Source organism: Falco punctatus (genome assembly GCF_963210335.1).
Source record: "Falco punctatus genome assembly, chromosome: 6".
NCBI classification, from domain to species: Eukaryota; Metazoa; Chordata; class Aves; order Falconiformes; family Falconidae; genus Falco; species Falco punctatus.
Genome location: NC_137585.1, coordinates 61712016 through 61738691, shown reverse-complemented (window position 1 = coordinate 61738691; position 26676 = coordinate 61712016). Strand labels below are relative to the sequence as shown.

The following is a 26676-nucleotide window of genomic DNA, read 5'->3' as shown; positions in this document are numbered from 1 at the left end:
TGTCAGAGAAACATAAAAGCAAAATCAAGGTGTTTGTGCTTTACAAATGAGCCAATATAAGCCTGAGGCCTTGCAGCCCAACATTGGGTTGGGACTTTTAATACAGTACAGTAATTTGCGGCTTGGCCAGCACATGGAACAGCTGCAGGTTCTGCAGGATGGATCAGCAGCCTGGGACAGTGGGGAAGACAGTGACTGTAGCAATGAGCACCATGGGGAGGAGAAGCACAGCTCTTGGGGGGATGGGGAAGAATACAGCTGCACTGTGGGATCACTGCTGGCCTCCTCTCCATGCCCTCCAGTGCCAATTAACCAAGAAGGCTCCAGCTGGGAATTTTTGCATTTACATTTGGAAGGAAGTGTGAGCGGACAGAGAGCACTCCCACCCTTTTCACTTCGAGTACCAATAGTTGGAGAGCTCAAAGATGTGATATCCCTCCATTTCATCTTCTTCCCTAACTCATGCTCTGTGCTGTATCCTGATCGTCCCACTGTGGCCACTCCAGCTGCAATGGATTTCATGTCCTCCTTGAAACCCTTCAGAACTGCATTTCAGTTCATCCCAAAAGAGGAGATGGATCTGCCTGATATGCTGCCTGCCTCTTTTAAGAACTGGGGAGCATCAAACTATAAGGAAGCCATGGGTCTGACCCAGCACTCTGCTACTGCAGCTTGTCACATCACATTGTCCCTTCCAAGAACTGATCCCATTCCAGGCTGAAAGCACTCTGGGGTTTTTGCTCCCACTAGTCTGATTGGAAAGTTTACCAGGGTGAAGTGCTGGGTAGCTGAAGAGTTCCTTCTTACAATTATTCATGGCCAGTATAAATCCTTTGATTTTATACAGCTTAGCCATTTTGCTTAAATTGCTCTTCTTCCCCGTGGTTTTTATTTATCGCCTCCCTGATCTTCTACGAGAAAACAGTTACCCTTCTGTGCTTCCCACTGACGTATACACCAGCCTTCAGCTGCAAAGCTGAAGCAAAACAAATTGTTTAAGTCTTAGCTTGTAAGCTAATTTCTTTCTTCCTCCTTACTGCCAGTCACTCTCCATGTCTGGAGTTCAAACTAACGGATCTCAAAGTGAATGGCACTGCACAAGGAACAGGTTAGGTTAAGTCTCACTAATGCCTTGTACAGTGACACAAAAACCTCCCTTTTCCAGCTGGAAATACTTTGTGGGATGCATCCAAGTAGCACAACCTGTCTAAAATAAACCTGAAATGGACTTCATCAAATCACCACCTGGAAGACCCCCACACCAAAGCTATTCCTTGTCCCCATGGCCTGTCACAGCCAGAGAGGATCCTTTCCCTCCCTGTGCAACAAGACCCATTTCCCTTGATAGTTCCTCTGAGCCGTCCTCCTTGTGAAAGTGGCTTTTGGCCTTTATGTGATTTTGAGGAGGTGGAGCGCCCTTCCTGTGACAGCACTTCCATGCTGAAGGCCCTCCTGGAACACCGTCAGTCCAGAGGGCCTGTTTCCCTCAGAGGCTTAGTTCACCTCAGTGCAGCATTTCACTCCAGCTACCTCTGATTCGGTCAGGAGGCAAGTAGATCTCAAAGGCACTTGGAGACAGTCACCCTCAGTCAGCTGCAGGCTCCCAGCAAGACCGTGGGGGGAAACTGCCCCTATCAAAGCCCCGCTTGGGCTCTGTAGCCTAAGATGTGTGCCAGCGGGGGAACAAAATTCCCCCATTTACTATTAAATTTCAGCACAGCATTGCCGGGATGCAGCACTGAGGCAGCGGTGGGCCAGGGTGGTGGGAACCAGGGCTGGGCCGGGGCAGCCACCACACTACGTGCGGGACAAAGCCTTGCTGCTGGTGCCGCCATTGTGCCTCTTACCACACACTAACGGCTTTCTGGGCCATTCTGTTCGCCCTCGCAACAGACAGAGGCATTGGGGTTTTATTTGCCATGGCGTGCACCAGTTAGCTCGTCAGGGTGGGTCACCCACGAGGCATTTTGCTGGGAGCGAGTGAAGGCATGAGGCCACAGGCTCAGGCGGGGGGCAAGCAGGTAGGGAACAGCTGCTCCTCCTCACTGCCCTCCTTTTACCGGCCCTGCTCCACACAAAGGTTCCTTTGTAAGGACAGCAAGGGCCCAGAGCAGAAAAGCAGGGAGGGCTTCCCCTCCCTCCTGCTTTTGGAGGTATAACCTACCTCAGCTGTTACAAGATCTCTTTTCTGTCGAGTTGCATTAAACTCATTTCTGGAAGAAAACAAAAAGGATCCTGTATAATCAAAGGTCCCTGGAGCAACCTGAACAAGCAGCTCCCCAGAGAGAAGTGTTTCTCTCTGATTACCATCACTTTATCAAAGAGGTCTTTCTTGGGTGAACATTTAAAAAGATGATTATTTTTTTCTTTTCTTTGTTTTTTTTCCGTGGTCTCACTTTACAGAATAGGGCAGCGCTTCAGTCTCTGCTTGGACAGGGAGGTACCTGGAGCTTGCAGGGCAGACGTGAATAGGCAAAATAGGCTTACAGGACAGGATACAAAATTGTGAAGCAGCTTCATATTTACTTGACTCTGCGTGTGAGTGGCTGCGAGTTCCCCCAGTGTTGTTTGAATATACTGTGATGGTACTTTTAATAGCAAGAGATGACTCTCCAGCTGTAGCTGACTTAAATTTGTGATTAAGTTTAGAAACAAAGGCATCAACTTATAAAACATACTTAGTTTTATCAACAGTCCAAGATGGCATATTATTTGACTTGCATGTGTGTTCACTAGATGTGTTAGCGGTCATTAGACATCTGAAGCTATGTCTGACTGGATGCTTCCATTGAAATTGATAGCATAGTTCCCATTTAATTCAGTGGGATCAGGAACATTCCCTAGTTTGGGTTTTGTTTGGATTTCAGCTTCTACATCAAAACTTGTATTGAAAATGTTTATTTTAAGGCTGTATAGCACTTACTTTTCTGTGCTTCAAATAGCAGCTAGGATTTTACCATGCAATTAGAACTGTAGAAGGATACTCATTTAATGTATTTTTCCAGTCATGAAATCATGATCTCATGCTGGTTCCATTCCATTATTCCTGTAAGCTTTCTTTAGACCACAGAAGTATCATTTTTCATAAGGACCTCCATTTTTCAAACAGAGGACCCATGCCCTTTATGTAAATTCTTTGAAAGGAGTTGTAAACATTCTGAAAGTGTGTTTTATATCCAAAGTACATGTACGTGGCATTTTACATGTTGAATTGAAAGCTGTGTTTTACTTTCTAACCTGCACTGCGTCACACATTCATTTTTGTTCTGTCTGCAGGACTTTACAAATAAGGAATAAACACTTACCTTGACGTTCTTCTCAAAAGCGAAAGCTTGCAATAAGATCCTGTAGATGAAAAAGTCATCAAGAAAATGTTTTTTCTACAGTCTCTCTCTGCACTTGGCAAACGACAGTTTGTCAAGTTCAAAACGATATTGTTGAATTTTGTTCTTTAATGACCCTAAGTTTTCCAGAGCATCTTTACACAACCTTTTTCAGTTGCCAAGAGATGTAGCGCTACATGCTTTTCTTTCTGATTTTCTCAAGTACTCATCACCTGAAAGTTTCCATTGTCTCAGTTCTGGTACATGCTATCATGGAAAAGAGCAGAGTCCACAGTATTTCAGAGGCTCATAACAAAACTGATAAAACACAAGACATGCTCAGAGCTTTCCAGAATTGAACTTGTAGGGTGTTTACCTATAATAATTTTCTGAATGTTACTTGTAAGACTCAATTGTAAATAATTTAAAATGCTCTAGAGTCTGTGCTTTAAGAAAAAGTGAAAAAAAAACAAACAAACACCCAAAACAAAAAAAAAAAACAAACAAAAAACCAAAAAACCAAAAAACAAACACAACTTCCAAACCCTTCTTTCTCATATTGCCTTAGAAATCTTTGTAATTGCTGGAAGAAAACTGTCTGCAAGATCCTTTTGCATTACATAGAAAATAGGATGATTTCTATAATGATATGAGCCATTATTTACCCTAGCATTCTAAAAATGCTTAAAAAAACTGCAGGTGCAGCCTGTTCAAACAAAATCATACCCCACTGAAAATCATTAGATGCTTACTGATCTGGCAATAATGACGAGAAAGCCAAGAAACTTCAATTTCATTCCTAAATAAATTGTTTTGTAACAAATGCAGGCATAAAGTGTATCTTAAAAAAAAAAAAAAGAGCTATATTTTACTTTCTACACCTGTAGGAGAGAATGATGACATACACTTTTATAACGTGTTAAAAAAACTTTTTTATTTACGAATTCCAGCAAGAGTCAAAATAGTTGCTTTATAGTGATAGAAGAAGTAGTAGGTGTAATATTAAAATATTTAGAAAAATCGTTTTAGAAGTTAGTATTACTACAAAAATGAAATAAAGTTCTTACCTTGCAAAGAGGACAGCAGTGAATGAAGCAAGAATATACTCCATGGTGTCATTAAACTGAGCTTTCCCACAATGTTCATTTCAGTATAACTTAGTAATAGGGAATTTATCCAAATTAATGGTTTCGATTACGATGGCATCTTAGAACTATGTATTTCTACAGCGTGTTTAAATCTGTTAAAAGTTAGATAATTGGATGCATTATTTAAAATAAAGCAGTGCAAAAAAGGAAAAGAAAAAGAGACATCAAGCTTGGTAGCTACATACAGCTTCAGGAGCTTTGCAAGGTTGCATACAACTTTCTAGCTGCGTGTCTCTCATTAGTAATGCATGGTAACTCCTCAGCAGAGTCTGTATTAGTTACACTTTCACTAGACCTGTGAGCATTACTCCTCTGTTGAATTGAATCAGCCCTTTATAACATAGCAGACAATGACATAGAAATGTTGCCATGTCTTGATGGTTTGAGAGTTCCTTCAGTTGTCACACACCTTTGTGTGCTTTCAGGCTTGCGCTGGGTGCTGCCCTTTACTGCTAATTACAGTGAAATATTTTTGCAAGACCCTACAATAATGTATATATACATATAAATTTTGTGTATATAAATTATATATGAATATATGTATATTTTGTGTACATTATAACTAGATGGGTTTAAAGATTAACATATTAATATTCCTTACCTGTTCTAAAAGGAGAGATGCTAACTTCCATTAAATAATACACCTGGACTTCTGAGAATATTTTAGATATATTTTTGTGTATAGTTTGCTTATATCACAGAAGATGTGATATATATTCCCAGAGGATAATAATATTTCAGTTTCAATAAAACATGAAAAAAATCATATTAGCAAAATGGAGAAATTCAACAGGGCCAATGGGTTTTGTTTCTACTTTTCATGAAAATATAAAAATGTCATTTCACCAAAATTAATAATTATCATATTTTAAAATAGAAGAATCTTACCTGCTTTATCCTAATATTAACAGAATTACTAAACCCCACAGTTTTAAAGGCACATAATGCTAATTGAAACTGTTACTACTCACTTTATTTTGCAAAGCCCACCTTTTGCCTAACCCTCCACTCTTCCTAGGATGTGCTTTGTGAGACCCTCTCTGCATGCTACAGAAGGTGGGTTTGGACCAAAATAAAATTTAGAAGTTGATGGCCTCTCTCAAGTAAAAATTTCTCCCATCATTTCTTCTAGCCCTTTCTCTTTCTCTTCCCCACTCCCCAGCTGGACTAGAAGCGAAGGCAAGGGAAAACACTCAACCTCTTCAGCCACAAAGACTAAATAAACCCTGTGTCCACACAGCAGCCAGCAACCATGCAGGTCTGGGATCACTGATGGCCCAGGGATACATATTGCAAACTGATATTTGTTGTAATACTATACTGTGCCTGGAGTATTTCTTAAGAATTATTTTTATTACTGTTGGATCTAAGAAGCTGACATTCACATAATTCACATTTCAAGAGGTTTTTAGCTATATTTTTACTTCTGACTAGCTATGGGCTGGTCCCAGGGACTGGCTGCTTATCTGCAGCTGGACTGCATCTCCTGGCTTAGTTTCATCTGCTCCATATGGCTCAGCAGAAGGAAAACAAGTAAGTTCCTGATCCAAATTAACACCCTGATGTAGTTGTACTCACAGACTGTGAACTATCTTCTGGGCACCTGTCTTACAGGAAGTGTTAGAGGCTACTCAACATTCCACCCTCTCATAAACCTACTTCTAGAAGCCGATGCCTTAGATTGTTCTCAAACCGAGATGAACTCAAGCATTAGAGCTTCTAAATTCCATTACCAGTCTCCATGTTATCTTATTTTCAAGCTGTCTGGTTTAGAAACTGTTTCAAACTCTTCTGAGAAATCTGATGTGGGGTTCTTCCCTTCCTCAAGACCGTATTTCACACCATGCTTCATATGCAGCTTCACAAATAAATCTTTCCATTAATATAAATGAACTGGTTTGGTTTAAAAGAAACTATCAAAAATAACCTTTTTTGTTGTTGTTGTTTTACAATTTTTTTATCTCAAAGTTGAGGAAATATTTGGTGCATGTTAGTATTTCACAGTTGTTTAACTTCTAATATTGAAAAAGTAGGCCAAGCCTCATCAGCTGCAAAGGGACTTCATAAGATTTGGAGCAATAGGTTTCATTAGGTCTGGATATCTATATCTCTGCTCTGCCCAGGGTAGGGTAGGAAATAGCACAGTCCCAAGCACATTAAGGATGTTAGCCAATAAGCAAAAAGAATTATTCAGCCAAGTACACTGAACTGTAACTCAGAGGACTATATTAAGAAAGACATAAAAGAAAATTGCATCAAATTATCTTGAGGCAACAACACACGTTATCTACACAAGTAGTACAATATGCACGGATTGGAACTTCTGGAAAAATTGAACAGAAAAAATGCATTAGAAAATAATCACTTTTGTAACAAAACAAACACAGAACACACTGGTCCACACAAAAAAATGCTAGTGTTACATTTTTAAGTTATAGATTTTTCTTTTAAAATAAAATTGAAACATTTCAATATTGATATACTTGTATATTACAGTTAAAATTAATTTGCCCCAAATATTCCAACATAACATTTGAGAGGACTTAATTTTATATACAGGTTACACAGTTTATCAGGATTATAAATGGGTGAGAAAATAACCACCTTCAGTGCCACCAGAACAAGCTTGCCCTAGTTTGGAATTGGATCCACTGTCTCCATTAATGAAGCATGGTACTTTCTAGAGCTACTCACACTCCAACCTTCATTGAACTGGTATTTTCAATGAAGAACTCAAGTGAGGCCACATTTTGATCTTTCTAAGGATTAGTATCCGTGAAACTAATGAAAGAGTTGGGCAATATGACCCAATTAGGGGTATTTCTTCTTTTCCAAGAACCATCTCCACAGCTTTTCAAGAACTTTGCTAGGGGGCTGAAGATCAAACTGTCACTATTTTTCTGTCTCTGTGCCAGAGCAGATGTCCAATGACAAGAGTTTGACTGGCATCCCTGCAGAATCAGGAAATCAGGAAAGGAAACAGTTTTATGAACGGGTTTTCTTCTTACACCTTCGAACCTCACGGTAGTTATGCTTCCCCAATGAAGTTAAGCCCTCTAGTGGGTAATTAGTAAGCAACCGTCTAGAATAAAAATCTTCAACCACCCAGGCAGACACCAGCCTGATGCCGCGAACATTTCTCATTTAGAAAGCAAGTCTGTGGGAATGACATCACTCTACAGGATTAATGGGGCATTTTTATAGGACCAGAGTTCAGTTCAGAAAGCATTTTTATTATGCTAAGAGCCTTTTGGTTGAAGAAATGACATGCAGATATCATCTCTGGATGTATTAGTAGCAACGCAAGTTTTATTTTCAGCCTCTCCATAAAAGCACAGCACAACAAAAATCCCCAATTGTTACAAGCTGTTCTGTGGTCAGACAAAAATGATACATCAGGTTTCCCCAGAACTGTGAAATCTACCCCTGAGGTTACTGGCATCAGGTACTGCATCTCCCCCAGCCCCCCTGTGCGCCACACCACAGTAACTTTGTGTCCTCTCTTTTTTCCTGCACCCGACTGCTCTAACAGCTAGGCAAGAATAAGTTCTGGACAAGCCATGGCATAGGGTGTGTACGTGCCAATTGGCAGGCCAGTACACATTTCCTAAGCAATGAGCAAGCTGTTGCTTCTCAGCCACCACACAAGCCAAACAACTAATGAAGCTAATTAACAGCTATCAAGACACTAGTTTTCACAAAACTCATAGGAATTCAAGTATTCAAATTTAAAATTTACCCTGGATAGCATCTTTTCCTTAGAAAGTCAGGCTAGGAGGCAGAACATCCCAGTTTTCAGCAGCCCAAGAGCTAGAATAATTTGTGAGCGCTCTGCTACAAGGTAGAAACGGAGGAACTCACTGGATGAGAAATGGGTCAGATCTGAGGGTGCAGAAAGGGGGGACTGAGGGAAGCAAACCATGCATCTTGCCAAAGAGACAGCAAATGTCTGGAACAGAGCATCTTGTTCACTTAAGAGTCAGACAAAAAATCCTGGTATGTAAATTGGTGACAGAATATAAAACAGTCCTCTCACCTCAATGGGAGTGTGAGGGGTTTGAATAAGAGTGTTCTGCTTTTATTCAGGTCATATAATGCAGTATTTTGTAGCAGCCACTGACAGCCAAAATAGGAGGTGGATGGAGAATTCCTTTTCAGAATTTGTTCAAGTTATGTGTTTAACTCTTGAATAACTACACTTCAGCGAAGATGCCTAAAATGCCTTTTTACAAAAAAAGCCAAGATACATCATAACAAATATTCACATTTTTAAAAAGCCATGAGCATCTATATTCCTAAACTAGAGCAAAAGAGCAAAATTGTACTATTCTTTCCAATTCCCCGACCCAACTCACAAAAGAAGCTGGCTTAACTTTGTGTTGACCGAGTGCACTGAAATTTAACAAGTGAGAGAAAATACATTAGTAAATAGAAAGCCCAACAAAAGCCTCAAGTGTCAAGGTGCTCCTACAACAATTCCAGTATTGGGGCACAAATGTTACAATAGACACAAAACACAGGAACAGCTAGGCTCTCAGCTGCTTTGTCTCCAACATCCCTTCCAGTTCCTCTCCAGACTGGTTTAATAGGAAACAACAGTTCAGGCCTGTGCCCATGCCTGTTGGGTCAGCTCCTAGCCAAGGCCACAATTTACTTGCAACTCTTCCAAGGCACAGAATCCGTCTTTCCAACAGCCTTTTGTTGCCGCATCCTCCCATGTCTTACTCAGAACTTTATTACTTATTTATTTATTTATTTTTGGTCCCTGGGAGATCAATTCCAGAACAAAAAAATTGTTCCAATGGATAAGCAACTGGAGCTTCTTCAACTTTTTAATGTTTGATACACACATCCCCTAGCTAGATCTTTGAAGACTGTATTTTCAATTCCACGTTTTTCTCAACTACCTCCCCAAGGCCTTCAAATTGCTTTATCTGGCTCATGACATAAGCAACCGTGTGGCTTCCAAAGGGATTTTTTTTACATACACATTTAACTTAATGCATTTCTCCAGGTCTACACCCCTCTGTATTTGTACTATATGAACATGTGGTTGAAAAATGAATCTTTAGACCCAATCTCATTTGTAACATAAAAACCTTTTTGCTTTGCATTTACAAAATCCTATTTTGAAAAGGAATATATTTGGTTTGGTTTAAAATAATAAATAAAAAAAAACAAAACAAAAAATCCTATGTTTAGACACACTAATCCAGCAAACTGTCTCTGCATTATCTGGTATGGCAAGAGTTCAATAAATCTTCCCCCCACCCCATAATTACCTTGGGTTCGATAACATAAACTTTAAATACTAACTGTAAACCAAGTGCCCCACTTCAGCACTACATTACTCTCAAGGGGGTAAATTCTTCACCATTAAGCAAGCACAAACTAATGTAGTTCATGCAGAGTAACTTACAACCTTCCATAGTAGTGTTTACAACATTGCTCTCAGTGTGGTATTTCAGGAGCACACACATGCAAGAAAAACAGAAGTCCTTTGCAAGAACATGAACTGCCAGTGCTGAAGTGTATGTGGAAAAATGCTTCATGTGCTGTATTGCGCTAGGTCAGCACACCGAAGCCATGTAACACACTAAACAGAAGTTACCAGCTAGGAGTTAGCACTACACTCACATGCATTACAGACCAATTCTGTAAGCAGGCAGAGACAGCTGTTTTCACATGGAAAGAACACAGGCTGCTCATGTCAGCTCCTAACACTTGAAAGAATGACCATCCAGGTACTGAAAAAGGTCCCCATTTTAGACCAGAAAGGCAAAGACTTAATTCTGCTTTAATTAACTGCTACACTGTTGCACGTACCCACAAAAAACAGTATGTAAGCCTTCTTTATGTTCCAATAACCACACATTCATCAACAGGAGAAAGCTCTTCTTTATTCACAAGACCCGATCTATCTAGACTTACTTACTATGAAGGGTTAAAAGAGAACTGCCAACAACCTCTGATTTTACTTTAATACCCATCAATTTGTATATCAATTATAACACAGAGAAAAAATCAATTTAGAAACCTGAAATGTATCAAATTCTCTTTATGTTTATTGACTATCACATGACTGTAGAACAATTTTAACGGTAAGACTTCTGGTAGCGCGCACGAGCACCAGGTCCTCCAAATTTCTTGGATTCGCAACGGCGAGGATCTGCAACCAGCAGAGTCCTATCATACTGGATTAGAATATCCTTGATCTCTTTCTTGGAAGCTTCATCAACATCTGTTTGAAAAAAAAAAAAGTAAAAATCTTTCAGTTTAAGAAGTTTCACGTGGAGTAAGTCCATATTAACATTTTTTGCACCACAACTAACAGAAGCCATAAATTTCCATTGAAGACTAATAGAACAATCAAAACAACTTACATTTTTGATAGTAAGCCACCAATGCTTTGGAAATAGCTTGCCGGATAGCTGTTAAAAAAATAAAATGGATCAGTAAGTAAATAAACGTATTTAAAAATGCCAGTTTCTGAGAAACTTGCTGTCTTGTTTTCTACTAAATTGTCCTTTCCCTCAACCTCCCCTCCCACATACTCCACGTGATCTATACTTTGGCGAAAGTGAAGAAATCTGTGCCAAGAGGCCACCCACACTTCGCTTGTTGATTTGACAACTGCCAGCTAGCCAAGGAATTGCACAAGGGCAGTCTTGATCACCTTCTCTCCCCTGTACTAAATTCTACCTACAAGCAGGCAACTTTCAAAATCCTTAGAAACACAGTTCTCTGAAGCATCTATACTTCTCAGCAAGGATAAAATCATTGTGTTCAAAGACAAGACTTAGAAGGCAAAAGGGACAATAGGATGGTATGAGCAGTTCTTCTAGCACGTATCAGTAAAACAATCCTGTAGGCACAGTAATCAGAACTCAAACAAGGAATATGGGAAGAACTGTAAAGGTGTTGTCACGCTGTTATGTCAGGATATCAAGATCAGGACGTTGACAAAAATCTGAATTTTCTGAAAATGAACACAATCAACTTTGAGACTGAAACAAGTCTCTCCTCTTACACAGCTTCAGCTCCACTTCACTAACCTATACCAAAACAGCAGAACACACCATCCTTCATAAAGAGCACCTCTATCAACAGCTAATGCAAGTATGTTCTCAATCTTCTCTCCAAGGGGAAAAAATTGCCTTGCTTTGCACGTCAGCTGAAAGATGCTTCTGAACAACATGGGAATTTAAAACTAAATATATAATTTATAATAATAAATTCCTTTCTCCCCTCCCAAAATGTTCATGTTTAGCTGCAATTGAACTGCCCTGTCACAATGCAAGTTGCAAAGATTACTTCCTCACTTTTCCTCAAAATTCCATCTATTAACTTCATTCAACTTACTTTGGATGTCACAGCTTTGCACATAAAATATAAGCAATAAAGCCTTTAGAAAAGACATTTGTGCAGTGGAAACAGAATCAGAACATTGAGATGTGCGAGTTAGTATTCTAAACTCAAGCCTCTTAAATACATGGCTGTATTGAGTCTGACTGAGACAGAGTTAATGATGCCTATAGCAGCCCTCATAGTGCTGTGCTTTGTACTGGCAGCTAGAAAGATGTCATTATTACTTGGCTACTGCTGAGCAATCAAGGCTGTCTCTCCAACATTCCTCCCTCCACAAAAGGCTGGGGGTGGCAAGATCTTGGGAGGAGACACAGCCAGGACAGATGACCCAGACTGACCAAACAGATATTTATACCATACGACATCTGCTCAGCGATAAAAGCTAAGACAAAGGAGGAAGGATCAGGATTCGTTATTACATTTGTCTCCTGGAGCAACCGCTTACACATACTGAAGCCCTTCCAAGAAGTGGCTGGACATCACCTGCTGATAGGAAGTAGAGAATAAATCTTTTGTTTTCCTTTGCTTCCACATGCAGGCTTTGCTTTTGCTTTATTAAACTGTCTGTATCTTGACCCATGAATTTATTTCCATCTTATTTTATCCACCCCTCTCCTGCAGAGAAAGGGAGTGAGAGTGGCGTGGTGGGCACGTGGCATCCAGCCAGGGTCAACCCACCAGTCGCTGGACCTGTTCTAGCCTACACCAGAGATCTCAACAAAATTCATACCGTAGATTTGTGCTACATGACCACCACCCTTTACACGGACTCTGATGTCAACACCAGCAAACCGTTCCTTCCCCAGGAGGAGGACAGGTTCAAGCAGCTAGGAAACAAAACACAGAAAGAAAATTAATTTGTGATCAGAAACAACAAGGATTAGAGCTTGTAGTAGGTTTACCATAGGTGTACTTATTTCCCGTTCTAAAAAATGAAGCCTTGATTTTACAAGTACACACCCAAATTAAGTACACCTTTTGCAGAGTTCTTTGACATCTACTAGGACTGTTATAAAACAAATTTACTTAAGTCTTGGTATTTTTTTTTTTAAGTTTCAGAAATCTTAATAGCAAAGCATATGCACACAGGAATTAAGCGCATGGGAACAGTTTCAGTGAATGCCATAACTACATGGGAAAAATAAATTGTTTATTTTGTAGGTCGTGTTCTCCACTTATTTATTACACTTCATAGTTATCTAGTCTGTTTTAGCTCAAACAGGTATTTCAAGTGCTAAGCAATCTTTTTAAAAGGAGGGCTCAGAGTCACCCATTTCAATTTAAAAAAAAAGCGAAGTGCAGAAAACACTTCACATAATTACATTAACATACGTGAATCTAGTTAAGAAAAAATCCCACCCTTCCCAAAAAGGCAAACACAGGAGGACAGGTTTCTGCATTTTCATAACAACATCTACATTTCAAGTAATACACAACCAAAAATTCAGTAGTGTCAATAAGGCAAACAACTCTTCTCCACCCCCAAGCAATTATGTGTATAAACATATTTTAACATCCAAGGCAGTGGGGGGAGGCTGGGTGGACACTTACTTTATACTGCAGAGTTCTGGGCTCAATCATTTCCAGAGGTCTTCCATTCACTTTAATGAGGCCATTTCCTCTCTTGCAGTGGGCGACAGCAGTTGCTGTTTTCTAAAAATCCAAATGTGTATTAGTACAGCATTTCACTTTTGCACTAGCACTGTGAAGCAGATTTCCTTTTAACAATGTAAAAACCTCAGTTTTATGCCCAAAATTAATACCTCACACTAAATTAAACAGTGCCAGTCCTTACCTTCGCAGGTACTGACTCAGTGTTAAGGCACTTAAAACTTAATAAAATTGTATTTTGTTTATAAATGCTATAAAGTTATAGGATTTAGTTACAAATAAGGGAAAGATACCCTCTCCATTCCTCAAGATGGTACTTTTGCGGCACATTTCCTCTCACAATGGCATGTTACCTAGAATTATTCGATCCATTGGTTCCCAGCAGTACGAAATTTATGTTCCCACCACTACCTCGTAACATGACTCTCGGACACCGGCAATGCCAAGCCAGGCCCGTAAGGCCTGGGGACGAGAGCGGCTGCCGCTCCTGAGAGAATGGGCAGAGCTCCAACCCAGAGAGCCCGGGCCCGATCCCCGAAAGAGCAAATCCTTCCCCTTGCTTCCGCCCGACCCCAGGAAGAAGGCGTGCTCCGGCACTCACGGAGTAGGACACGTAGGCTGCCGAGCACGCCTCGCTACCACCGGCCCTCCCGCGCACCAGCCCCGCCACACGGCCCTGGCGAGGGGCCGGCGCCACTGCTCCCGAGCTGGAGCCAAGAGACCCCAAGCGCGTAAGGCCACGGGGCGCGGCCCAGCCCGAGAGCGAGCAGGAGACGACGCGGATCGCCGCGCCCTGGCCTCACCTTCCGCCCGAAAACCTGGACGCTCTGCAGGGGACCCTTGGCCGGCATGATTCCTGCAAGAGAGAGGGAGGAGGCGTTAGCGCTGCCGGGGAAAACGGCGCGAGCAGAGCGGCGGAGACCGTGAGGCCCCCGGACACCCACCTTCCTCTCAGCCGCAGCACCGGGAAAAGGCCGAATGGGGCTTCCCAGCCTCTTCTCAGGGGCAGCCGGGCCGCAAAGCGCAGCGCCGTCTTCCGGCAGCACGACAGAGAGTTTGCCCGCCCAGCCGCGCTTTGCGGCAACTCGGAGCTGGGCGGGCTGGGGAGCGGAATCCTTCCGCTAGGCGCCGGCCCTCGGTTCCTGCGGGCCGGAGGCTACGCGCAGCGCGCCGCGCCGGGGGTGGTGGTGGGGAGGCCGGAGGTTCGCTGGCAAGGCACGGCACGGCGGCGGGGCCGCGCCTCCGTCTCTTCAGCTTCTTCTGGAGGAGCTGTGTCTGCCGCCTCCCCGCTGGCGGGGAGCGCCTCCCCTGCGGCCGGCTAGAGGGGATTGATAGGCGCTGGGGAAGGTTAGACGGGATGGGCCGGACTTCTTGTAAAAGTTCTCGGCCTCCTTGGCAGGGTGGCGTGGGCTCAGCCTGTCTTTCCCCCTCCCCGTTTTGCGCTGTGTTTTATTTTCTAAGAGTTACTGTCGCCGCACACATAATTGCCTCACGTTCTCCTTTTGATGTAATGGGACGGAGCGCCATTTAGGCTCCGTGCGCGTTGTCCCCCCCCCACCCCCCTCAGAAGCTGCCGCCCGCCGCCTGCATGCGGGCTCAGTGCTGCTGCGCTGGAACCTGCTCGCGCGGGGTTTCCCGCCAGTGGCACGCGGCTGCCTCCCCCGCCCCGCCCCGGGAGCGCGAGCCCGCCCGCGGGAGGCCGCGCGCCTGCACGCCCGCTGCGGGATAGCGGCGCAGCACCCGGCGGGTGGCACAGCCCGTGCTGGGGCGGGGGGGCGGGTGCGATGCGGTGCGGTGCGGTGCGTGTCGCTCGCTGCCCGAGCTGTGGCGTGGGTTACAGCACTCTGAAGGAGTGCTTGAGAGGGACAGTGGGGATGTACTGGCTGCGAGAGGCTTTTCCTACAGTTAATTGTGAAGCATCTGGGGTTGACACCATAGTGTGCCTTCTGTTGGGTATCCCAGTCACAAGGAGAACCCAGCTGGATTTCTGGTGTAAAGAGAACAAAGCTATGAGTTCCCTGAAAGGCTTACAGTCTCTCTCAGGACCCCCTTGAGATTCACCAATACAAACTACATTGCTTTTTTAGTTTCAAAGTTTAGTAAACTGCTGGAGAAGATGAAGTGTTAAACCTTGTATTCAATTCTAGCATTGTACACTGAGGCGTATTCAGGCAGTTCTTTACACCCACGTAAATTGTCAGCGACCGTTAGGTTTAAGATCAAGTCAAAGAGTTCTTAGATTCAGGGCACCTATGGAGCAGCAACAATTTGAGCTTTTATCTTTGTTTTTCCTCATGCGATACCTGTCATAAAACATGGCATTTAAGTCACTTTCAGACTGAAAATATTTTGCTTCTAAGGTTTGTTATTTAGTATGCAAAATTTTCCAGGACAAAAGCAGAATCTATCAATAAAGCAAGGTCATGCTGCTTAGATATTTTAAACGATAGAGATTTAAATTCATTAGAAAGTTGACTGCTCTAATGAAACAATCAGTTCCTTTGTCTTCCAAAAGGATTTTAAATACTGAACATTAGTCATCAGGCATGTGAGGATTTAAACAAGCCCTTAGCTTTATGCAATTTGAGTGATTAGTTCTATTCAAGTGAATGTAAGATTTAGCACATCTCAAACCCCTAGTTGTACAAAGCTTTAACATGTGACCCCAAAAGTGATTATTTTTTTTTAAGGCTGTTTCCTAAGGAACAGTGTTTATGCAGGCACACATGTCTATCATCCACTCTTTCCCCATCACTGGGGGAAGGGGAATGGTCGCCAGCTTGTTGGCCAATTTCAGTTAGTGTTCACAGAAGAATGGAAGTTTCAAAACCGATTTAGCTTGTACGTATTTGGTGAAAATAGGTGGCTCTGCATAGGAGATTTTTTACTTGCATAATGAAAGCAGCTGTAGGAGCTAAAATACTAGACATTACAAAACCTTTAGGTGAAAAAGAGAAAACATAATACCTAATTAACCCAGTTAGACAAAAAGGTTCAGCTAAGACTTATGATAAACCCAAAGGTCAGCCATTAGTAACTGAGTTTTCTTGGGTGTTCAGGGCACAAGGAAAAGAAAGTAAATCTAAATCTGTTACTTTAGAGGACATTATCTGAGGTCTGCTAATGAAGACCTGAGTTTTAATGCGAAGTACACTATTAAATATTGAGGTTTCAAATGTCTGCTTTTATAAAGCTTACCTTTTGGAAGCATCCTTTCTTGGATCTTTCAAAATTCATTCTCATTTGGATGTTCAGCTGCATGTTCTTCCTGCAAGTGAAAACATTAATCCTAGAAGAGACTGTGTATATAAAACCAGTGATAGGCCTACACGTACATATCTTTCTGTTTTCTATTAGCAACATGAGAAGATAACCAACATATATTGATAGTGTTGCCTGGAAGATAAGGTTAAAGGCTTTGTGCCGCTTGTTTCCTTTGCTTTCTAGCATAAAAATGGGAACAGGACATAAATGACACCTGCAACAGAAATTAGTCTGCAACACTGGAAGAGAGATCATAAATGCGACCACGTACGAAAGAAACAAAAAAGAAAGACAGCAGAATGGGAAAAAACCCTTAGGTAAGAATCTATGCTTTTAAGAAAAGTCCAAGTGGTAACAATATCCCTACTTGGTTTTACTGAGTACAGAATACTTTCAAATGGTAATGTATCTCTGCTTTCAAAAACGATAACATAGTAAGAGTCTCCACCTAAAGACTCTTTACTTCATCTTTATTTGTAAAATAATTGCACCTGTGGAATGTAAGGCACTTGTTTGGCTTATTTTTTTTTAACCTGACTTTGCACCAGTGTGACGAGTTACACTGCATGCAAAAGAGTGAATAATCAGGCCCAGAGAAATAAAGGCGTATTTGCTGGTAAACCACTCTTACCAGAACGAGCACTTCAAGAGAAAGCTGACAGGTTTGAACCCATCTTGATAGGGCATTTTTATTATTTCCCAACAGGAGGAGAAATACTTGGATTTAACTCAAGTCTAAGTCCTTGATTTCGCAGTGATTCTGTATTGTACTAACAGATCATCTTTTGTGTATCTTTGTATCAACAAGTATCTTAAAACTACTAAATCTTTCACATGGGTGTTTAGTGAGGCTTTAACGGATTGAGAGTCTCTTACTGCCTGACTTCCTCCACTGAAGCTGCTTTGTAGCTGTGTTGTAAGATGCTCCTGTGACCTACTCTCCTCCCACAGACCAGGCGCATGGACTGCTGCTCTGTCAGTTTGTTGGAAATAGCTAGAGTATGGCAGCAGGGTATAGCGCTATAGGGCGATGTTCGCCGTTATGGAGCATAATGAAAAATGCAGTCCACTGCCCACCAGTACTGTTAGGCTGATGTAGTGCAACCAGTGAATTTTAAATGTATACTTACTTGTTACTTGAATGCTAACAGAGATTTTATGTGGCGTCCCTATGCAGGAGTCAAAGCTATTGAAGATTTTTTGCTATTAATGTGTTTGTGTGGGATTTTCTGTCTGGGATTTTGTGTAGTTTGTAATTTAAAACAGCAAGTAATGACTTCCAACTGAAATCGTGTTGTTGGTTCTCGCTTGGACCTTGTCATCTTTCAAAGCAAAAATTTACATGTAAGTTCAAAAGGTAAACATTCCAAGAGGATGGCTTTTTAGCTTCCACTTAACACAGAAGTATGTAGCTACTGAGTGTAAGGCAACAAAGAGTCAAGGTCAATATGTTAACAAGGCCAGCTGTAACGTGACTCTAATTTCCTCCTATTTAAAGGAGACAAAATGCTTCCCATGGAAAAAAAGTGAGAATTAGTGAGATTATCTTCCTCATGTATTATCTATAGAAAGTTGAGAGCTATGGCAAAATAGTTCTATATATGTTGTCATAGAAAATAAAAAAAATTGTTGTAAAAGTAAAGGGGCATTTAGAGGAAATATGAAGAAACATTTCTTCTACATAGTCCATAATCGCATTTTTAAAAAAGCCATGCCTTCTACCAAAATGTCCCAATTTGCAATTTAGTTATACATTTTAGGGGTTTTTTTAGCAGAGTGGATAATTTTAACCAGGGAAAAGATTTGTTCGTATTTCATGCATGATAAACAAAGCATATTCCCTGAAGTTTTTACTTTAGACACCGAAATCATCTCTGTATGCTTCAGAAGGCTTCTGGCTTTTACAGATTTATATCTTTATGAAAATCAGTGGGTTCTTTCACTGAGAAGTATGAAGTATTTCAGGAAAGAAGATACTGGTGTGCCTTTTTTATGGCAGCTCTTATAATCTGAAAGATCTGGGATACCAGAACATAGTTCTCATATTACATTTTGCAACTGATGAGTGTTTGATGATAAAGGATAATTAGTTAATGGATCCCATTATTTCTGATGCTTGCTTTTCGCAGCTTATACTCATCTAGGCAGCAGCTGAAGAGTTTTCTAAACTCAATTAGTGCAAGAATGCTGTGACCAATGGAAAAATGTTTGATGCATGCCAGAAAACAGATCTTCCCAGCTCTTGGAAATATGTTCTGAAAACAAATAAGGATCGCACAAGATTTTCATATTAATAAATAGTTTTTCTTAAGAAAATATTTAAAATCTAAAGCAAAAAGTTTTGTTTAATTAAATCCTTCTCTAAGGATGCTGTATAGTATAAGCGCTCGAACATAAGGATATGGATTATCCTGATTGATTGGTGTGAATACTGAATCCCATTTGCACATTATAAATGTTAATTGAAAACACAAGCCAATTTGTAGTGTAGAAATTGACACAGTGACAGGCATATTCACACTGAAATTCATCACATGTAAAAAAATAGCCATACCAAAAATACCAAGTGGGTTACTTGGGACCCACTCTTAGCTTTGCTACTTGGGAAAAATCACAATTAATGATTGTCTCGACTTTAGTTTTGAATGCATAAGCTAGCTCTTTCAGTACAATAAACAGAAGAAATATAAATCACATCTTGGATCTGAACATACAGAGAGACATTAAGGCTCATTGTTTTACCTGACTTGTTGCTGGAATCTGAAAAATGTTGTGACTTAAATTTACAACATGCATCCTATTTACAATGACTGGAAATTCATATAATCAGTTAACGTAGTTCAGCTGGAACGTGACAGTGTGTTAACTGCTCATTTTAGAATCTGTCCATATATTAAAAGGTGAAATCTAAAAATCTAGGACTTAGATTTGGAATATGACTTTGTCTTTGTTTGACATCTCTTGCAGTATACAAGGCCTTAGTGAAATATATTGACAATAAATTAAAATTACTTAAAAGTCATCCTCTGTGCATCCACAGAAGCTGCCCTTAAGTATGTGTGCGTGAGCTCATACACTCACACTTTCATATGTCGACAGGAATCAAAGCTGTAAGAAGATGACTGGGCAACAACCCAGTACCCCCGAGCTACACAAACAAGCTAACAAGTAAATAGAATCATGTACATGAAACAATTTATTTTTTTAGAACAGAACGGCATCTCCAAGCTTCCTGCTGTATTTTGCTGCCCCTGGAGGCTGCTTCTTGGTTTAGTTCCCTTTTTTAGAAACTAAACACAGCAGGGTCCAGTGGGATCCAGCTGCCCTCTCTCAACTCTTCTGCAGAGAGAGTTGTCCTGGGTCTTAGCTTCCGCTGGCCTGTTGGGATCCTTTCTACCTTTCTACCTTAAAGAAATTTGAGGAAAGTGACCATAGAAATGGACACCTATTTTGCACTTCTTTAAAATACAGGCTTTTTGCCCCATTTGGTTTAGTTATATTCAGATTACAAAAACAATATTGCACTCCATGCATCTGTAAGTCTACATTTCTCTTTAATCACACTTTTGATGTACACATACAGAAAGCTGCTATCTTCTAGGCAGATGAAAAGGTGCAATAATTGTTACTGACTGCAGAAATAGGCTATTAATTATGCGCACGCTTAGTTTGCTGAAACATCAATCGTTGTTTAGAGCAGAAGGAGGTAGGTTTCTGTGAAGTTATATTCATCTCTGTTGAGGTAATTTCTATTTCTGACTTTTGATCTGTTTGTTGTTTCAAGTGAAGTTTTCCATTGCCTGTGGTAAGAGGGCAGATAAGGCAGAAGTATCAGAGCTTGTGAACTGTTGTGTACTTAGTGACCTACGAGAGGACTGAGACATTTTCTCCAGAAACTGGAGCAGCTGAACTCTGAAGGAGAATGAACCCTTTTGGCAAGGCTTTTTAAGGGCTCCGGATGGAAAATCTTGTGTTTATGAAGCAGAGAGAGTGAGCAGAAACGTAATGTCTGTCCAGCCTGTAGCTTTAAGGGAAAATAATAACACATTTCGTTCACACAGGGCTGAACACAGCTAGGTTATCTGGATGCTGCGTGCTGCCAGAAGTCATGGAATCGATGAAGCCAGCAAAGTCCCCATCTGGTGTAGGATTGACAAAGTGGTTGTTACCTGTTAACCAGCTGTAGCTCTTGAACTGAGACAGAGGTCAGTTCTCAGTGCCTTGTTACATGTTAATAGCTGATGCATTTTAAAGTGATCTGTCCACCCTAACCTAGCCCTTTGCTCAGGGACAGCAGTGAAGAAGTCATAGGGTCTAGTATCTCCACATGACTCTTTCGTAGTTCTTTCCTCCACTGTTCCCAAGAGAATCTAGCCTGTAATATCTACCCACTAGGAGATCGACACAGGTCACAGAAACACAAACACGTGCAGTATTACAACACACGTATTAAAATTACTTTTTTTTTACAAGATCAAAAACAGATAGAAAAAATAAAGTGCTGTGGGAAAGCTTTTACCAAATAAAAATGTCTGTGGAGGTTTGATCATATGTGGGTCTGTGAATAACACTCAGGAGACTGTAAACTTTAGGCAAACCAGATGGTTAGATAGCAAACCAGATGCTTTTATTTATGCAGACAACGTTCACATTAAGTGAGGTACTTTGTTCTTCTAGAGATTTCGCACACAAAGTAAAAGAACTATATATGTGTCCTGTGATGATGGACTGGAACAGTCATACAAATGTAACTCTCATCAAGTAGTACATTGTCCTTTTGATAGAAATATCTTCGTAATTGCATCCTTGGGATACTGTTGGCTGCTCTTTTACATGGCGTTTCTTCTTTTTACTGCAGTAGCATCCAAAGGCTTTAGTGAGGATTAAGAGCAGCTTTTGTTACGCGTTGTACAATTGCATAGGAAGATACAGTCCTTGCTCAGGAGAATTTAGAGTGTAAGGAAGATGAAATGTAACACAGGAGTTGACCAAAGATAGAGGATAGAGAGATTGTAGGCTGTTACTGATGGGTTGCAGCTAGGACCTCTCCTTCTCAGTATCTATGAAGTTAACCACACTGACCTTCTAGTCCTTTGGTTTTAGTTTTACTGCAAACCCAGAAGGTATGTTTGTCTTAACTGTAAAGTATATGCATAATTAAAAGCTGTTTCATAAAACCCTGTTAAACTTCCAAGGTCCCTTGAAATGCCCTGTTTTGTGAATTGTCATCTTTACTCATTCAGCTGTGCTTCCGCTGCTCCAAGAAACTGTCGCCCTGTCTGGTGGGGGTCAGTCCTTTGACAGAATGGCATGCAATAGATGGATTCTGGATTATTTCTATGCAAAGTCAACATCTTAGGCTAAAAAGCTTACACTAGCTCTACTGCTTAGGCAGTAGCCTTCAGCAACACAGCAGTTGTGTAGCAGCTTATCACCTGTAGTGTCCTAACACAACTCTTTGTGAGTGTTTATGTCACCCAGATTTTTCTGATGCCTGTAGCATCTTGCTGATCTTACAAAACAGTATTTCTAGAAAGTGTATTTCCACAATCTTAGTGTAGGTGTGGCTTAGTGACACATATATTGCGGTTAGCAGGTTAAGAAACAAAAGAAATTGCTTTGGTTACTTTCTCAACGTAGTTTAAAAAAATCCATTCCTTACAAAGAATTGCACCTAAACTGTAAACACCTCTTCAACAGAGATCTGTTCTGGACTCTCTTCCTATTTACATACCATCCAAATTGCTGAAAATTTCCCCTTACCCATATTCTTGTTCAGCAGTTGTTTTTAAAAAGGTTCTGTTGAGGGGTTATGACTGCTCAGTGGGGCTATGGGGATTCAGAAAATACAGAGCAGAGAAAAGATTTCACTGATGGCAAAAGTGTCAGACTTTCTAACTAAACTTTAGAAAGACCACCTCATGTTTTTTCCTGGAAATTATTATCTTTCCAAAATAAATATCATAGAAATTATAACAGTAGCATTGCATCTATGAACTACAACAAAAAGAAAATAGGTATTTTTAAAGATCAAAATTACTGACTTATTTTTGTGGCAATCAAAATTAAAGGAAAAGCACAATATCTCAATATGAGAAAAAACTGAGCTGGGAAAAAAACAAGCAACCAACCAACCCACTGAGCACATCAACACAGAAATTATAGTTCTGCTACAGAATAGGAGACCCATGTGCATTTCAAACTGTAAAAGATATGAGGTTGGATTTTGCTGTAGTTATTGCATGCAGAGATTGAATGGACACTGGAGAAATAATAATGTCTTGCCAAAGCAAGACACCTCTCACAGTGTGAGACATGCATACTTTGTACATGACCCTTCATGCTCTAGCAGGCACCTTGGGTGTTGTTTCACTTCTGTAGGTCAGATGCTGCTTTGGGCTCCATGGGAATCCCTGAGTTTGGCACGTTTCCTTCATGAAAAATAAAAATACTGTGTATCAACCATATAGCATCAAACATATATTACTCAGAACAATGAACAATAATCCTCCTACAGTGATCATCCTTGCACCTCAAATACCATGTTGTACCTTGAATATTGTGTTCAGTTTTGGGCCCCTCACTCCAAGACAGACACTGAGATGCTGGAGTTGTCCAGAGAAGGGCAATGAAGCTGGTGAACGTCTGGAGCACAAGTCTGATGAGGAGTGGCTGAAGGAACTGGGGTTGTTTAACCTGGAGAAAAGGAGGTTCAGGGGAGACCTTGTCACTCTCTACAGCTGCCTGAAAGGAGGTTGTAGTGAGGTGGGTGACTGTCTCTTTCCCCAAGTAACAAGCGACAGGACAAGAGGAAATGGCCTCAAGTTGTGCCAGGGGAGGTTTAGCTTGGATATTAAATTTTTTTTCACTGAATGGGTTGTCAAGCATTGAAACAGGCTACCCAGGGAAGTGGTTGTCACCATTCCTGGAGGTATTTAAAAGACCATGTAGATGTGACACTTAAGGACATGGTTTAGTGGTAGACTTGGCAGTGTTAGGTTTACAGTTGGACTCGATCTTTACCTAAATGATTCTATGAGTCTATGATCGTTGCCTGTAGTGTTACACAATAGAAGATACTATTGATACAAGCTTGCAAAATCTTGTCAAATGAAGGAGTCTGTAGAGTAATATAAGTATGAAAATACAAACTCTGGTGATTTTATACCACGCAGAAATCAGTAGTTAGATACGAAATAAACCCCAGGTTTCAAAAATCTTTAAAAAGTATATGGCATTTAGGTGCCTAACTCCCAAAGGAATGCAAAACCTCTGCCTTTAAGTATTTTAGGAGCTTCGGTTCTGTTTGCAGAACAGCACAGATTCATAGTCTGTATCTAATTGAAAATTAATTAGATTAGACTTTTTGACATATCTCTAAATTTTGAAAATAGAGTTTCTGTTCATTATTTCTGGAAGTCTTTTGAACATTTATTTTCCATCCATTATATTTCCATCGAGGGGAGTAGCCCTCTCTGGGATGCATTATTTGGTAGGGACCAAAGGCAAACAGGTCAGGAATCTCACAAACAGGCCAGGATTGTGCTTGAGACAAACACAGCAGGGTATTAAGGACTAAAAGAATGTATTCCATTGGATTTAAATATACTCTGAACTGTTATTCTTATATAAACACTTCCTTTTTTTTTAAGATTGGAGTTAAAAACCCTTCAAGTCTGTTTATTGTGCATTCCAGACTGAGTTACTAGTTGCTTATTTTAAGAGTTAAAGTATCTTGACAAAAAAGTCCCATATAATCTCTACCATGTAATTCCATTCCACGGTCAGTGACATTTTAGATTGATAAGCCATCAACATAACTTTTCACAGTCTTCCATCATCCCAAAATCAGTTTAATGGTAATTATGTATTTTTGCCACATCATATGGAGCTGATATAAATATTAATTTTTTTTAATCCATAATCAGCATCAGATTTCAAATCTGTTGGAGTCTGATTTTAGTGTATTTGGTGTTTATAACTTTTTAATTAAAATAATAGGACACTTGAAATTTTCCATATTGTATTAATCTTTAAAACTTCATTCATACAGTTCATACGTAATAGAAGTAATTTTAATCATGCTTCAATAAAATTTTTAAATACAATATAGTAATTTCTCATGTTGAACATAATTTTTTGCAGTTAGTTGTGTCTTATATGATCCTGACAGGTTACTTGCCTTTCAACAGCAGAGTCAAACCATCATTTGTGGGAAAAGAAAAAGAAAAAACATATTGTCTCTGTGAGATCTCAGCCTCTGTATGCCTGATTTCCTCTATGCAATTATCAAATCCTCTGAATATGAAGACTTAAGCAAACTAACCAATAGTTCTCACTGAACATGCATAGAGCCCACACCTTTGGCATCAGAAGCTGCACAGTCCCTGATTTAATTTTAATTCAGTGCCTTTATTGATTGCTCACAAACTGTGGCCATTTGGAAACAGTAGCAACGTAAATCTTGGTTTATAATAAAGCAGTGTCAGCACAAACTTATCTGCTTACAGTTTGCAATGCACATTTTATCTAAAGTCTCTAAGTTCCTGTTAATGTCTGGATTTCAAATTTTCTCGGCATATGGCCCTAAGTAACAATGTGACAACTGTTCAATAGGTAACTGGTCCAAACAACATAATTCTGCTCTAAAGAATATACGTAGTTATTCTTTCCCAAACATCAAAAAGAAACAATCACTTTATGGGCTGTTCTGAGAATAAGACAGTAATCTCAAAATGCACTTTCTTTCTGCTATTCCAGCATTCTCTCTCCAGAGGAAAGACTGGGCGGAGGGTTTAGGTCAGACAGAGCGTTTACACCTTTTACAGTGCCAGCTCATACCACTCGAGCTACACTATAAGGACCAACTTCTGATTTCACATGTGACCATTGCATAACTACCTCATGCTCAGACCTCCAGCCCTTCTAATTTGAGCTAGATTTGAAATCAGCTCACTTAAAGTGACCTTTCCAACTTCTGTCATCTGTTCCGAGTCCTGTAGTAGTGGCTGTTGCTGAAGTCCAACTGAAAACCGCAGTAGGATGGTTTTTTCAGCCAATGATCTATCAACCCTTTCCCACTCTACATATGTATTCCTTCCATCTCTCCCCTCCTTGCTAATTCACTCCTTATCCTTTATCCCTTTGTCTCTCTTTGTCAGAGGACTGTGACAAGCCTGGAACAGACTCAGTGCTGACCTAAGTGTGCGTGGGTGGTAGGGGATGAGGAGGGCGAAGCCAGGCTAGTGCGCAGCCCTGCATGGCTGTGAGTGCTCTTGGGACGCGGAAGGGGGGGATCACACCGGGTCAGCATTACTGCCAGCTGCCACGGGGTGAATGCTAAAGCTCCCTTAGCTTTTCCTTCACCACCAAGTAAGAACCACACCTCAAACCAAATCATAACATAATGGACAAGCTAAACTGAAGTGCGTTTGCACTAACTCAGATTCGTCTCTACTAATCCTTACTAAAGAACAACTAGAAATCAGCTGATTTACATTAGTTTCACTAACTCAAAAATAATGCTTTTGCAAATGCAAATGCAAATGCAAATGCAAAATGCAAAAAAAATGTTGCAATGAACTTTGGTGCAGGTCAAAACCCACCACTTTTCAGGCTGACTGTCTTGGAGCAGGAGGAGCAGGGCTGCTCCTTGAGGTAGGATGAGCCGGGAGGTGAGAGTGACCCCCGTGCAGGCAGCGCCTCACCGAAGGGTCACCATACCATGCAGGCTGAGCTGGGGGCTGCTAACGGGGTCCATTTCACATTTTTCTATTATTTTGTTTTTGCAGGCATGGCTTTCTTTTTGATTTGTCTGTTCCTGTGAAAATCCTGCAAGCCCTGGATACCACTTATTTATCAAAAGAAGTACTTACTGCCTTAAATTGTTGGTGTTTTAGTATAAAAATACTGTGAATCGATTACATTTTTAGCGAGCTTCAATCCTTTTGAATTCTCCCATG

The 26676-nt window shown here is 40.8% G+C and overlaps 2 protein-coding genes and 1 long non-coding RNA gene across 10 annotated transcripts in view; 1 reads left to right on the top strand and 2 right to left on the bottom strand.

The window, feature by feature from the left end:
* Nucleotides 1-10371, bottom strand: part of LOC308065871 (otogelin-like protein) — a 104441-nt gene extending 94070 nt beyond the window's left edge. For 6 of the 8 annotated variants that reach the window (XM_080392468.1, XM_080392474.1, XM_080392473.1 and 3 more), the window contains exons 1-3: nucleotides 4391-10371; nucleotides 3306-3345; nucleotides 2165-2213 (exon numbers count right to left, since the gene is read on the bottom strand). In XM_080392468.1, the coding sequence (XP_080248594.1) occupies nucleotides 2165-2213; nucleotides 3306-3345; nucleotides 4391-4469 (168 nt within the window). In that variant the 5' untranslated portion in view covers nucleotides 4470-10371. The remainder of the gene's footprint in view (nucleotides 1-2164; nucleotides 2214-3305; nucleotides 3346-4390) is intronic. The other 2 variants (XM_080392470.1, XM_080392475.1) reach the window with 2 other exon arrangements.
* Nucleotides 10372-10514: 143 nt separating this feature from the next.
* RPS16 (ribosomal protein S16) lies at nucleotides 10515-14491 on the bottom strand. The gene is made up of 6 exons (XM_080392499.1): nucleotides 14395-14491; nucleotides 14254-14306; nucleotides 13391-13492; nucleotides 12570-12666; nucleotides 10855-10902; nucleotides 10515-10712 (listed from the first exon to the last, which is right to left on the bottom strand). The coding sequence occupies exons 2-6, from the start codon at nucleotides 14299-14301 to the stop codon at nucleotides 10567-10569; spliced, it is 441 nt and encodes a 146-aa protein (XP_080248625.1). The 5' UTR covers nucleotides 14302-14306; nucleotides 14395-14491; the 3' UTR covers nucleotides 10515-10566.
* A 143-nt stretch (nucleotides 14492-14634) lies between these two features.
* LOC308065883 lies at nucleotides 14635-26241 on the top strand. Its single transcript, XR_013928960.1, has 2 exons — nucleotides 14635-17031; nucleotides 20776-26241. It is a non-coding gene; the product is annotated as an uncharacterized lncRNA (long non-coding RNA).
* The last annotated feature ends 435 nt before the right edge of the window (nucleotides 26242-26676 follow it).

Coding starts and splice junctions, on each gene's coding strand:
- RPS16 (XM_080392499.1), bottom strand. CDS start 14,301: ATGCCGGCCAAGGGTCCCCTGCAGAGCGTCCAGGTTTTCGGGCGGAAG. Junction 12,667..13,390: donor CCAGAACTCTGCAGTATAAA/GTAAGTGTCCAC, acceptor TTTGTTTCCTAG/CTGCTTGAACCTGTCCTCCT. Junction 10,903..12,569: donor TCATGTAGCACAAATCTACG/GTATGAATTTTG, acceptor TTTTTTTAACAG/CTATCCGGCAAGCTATTTCC.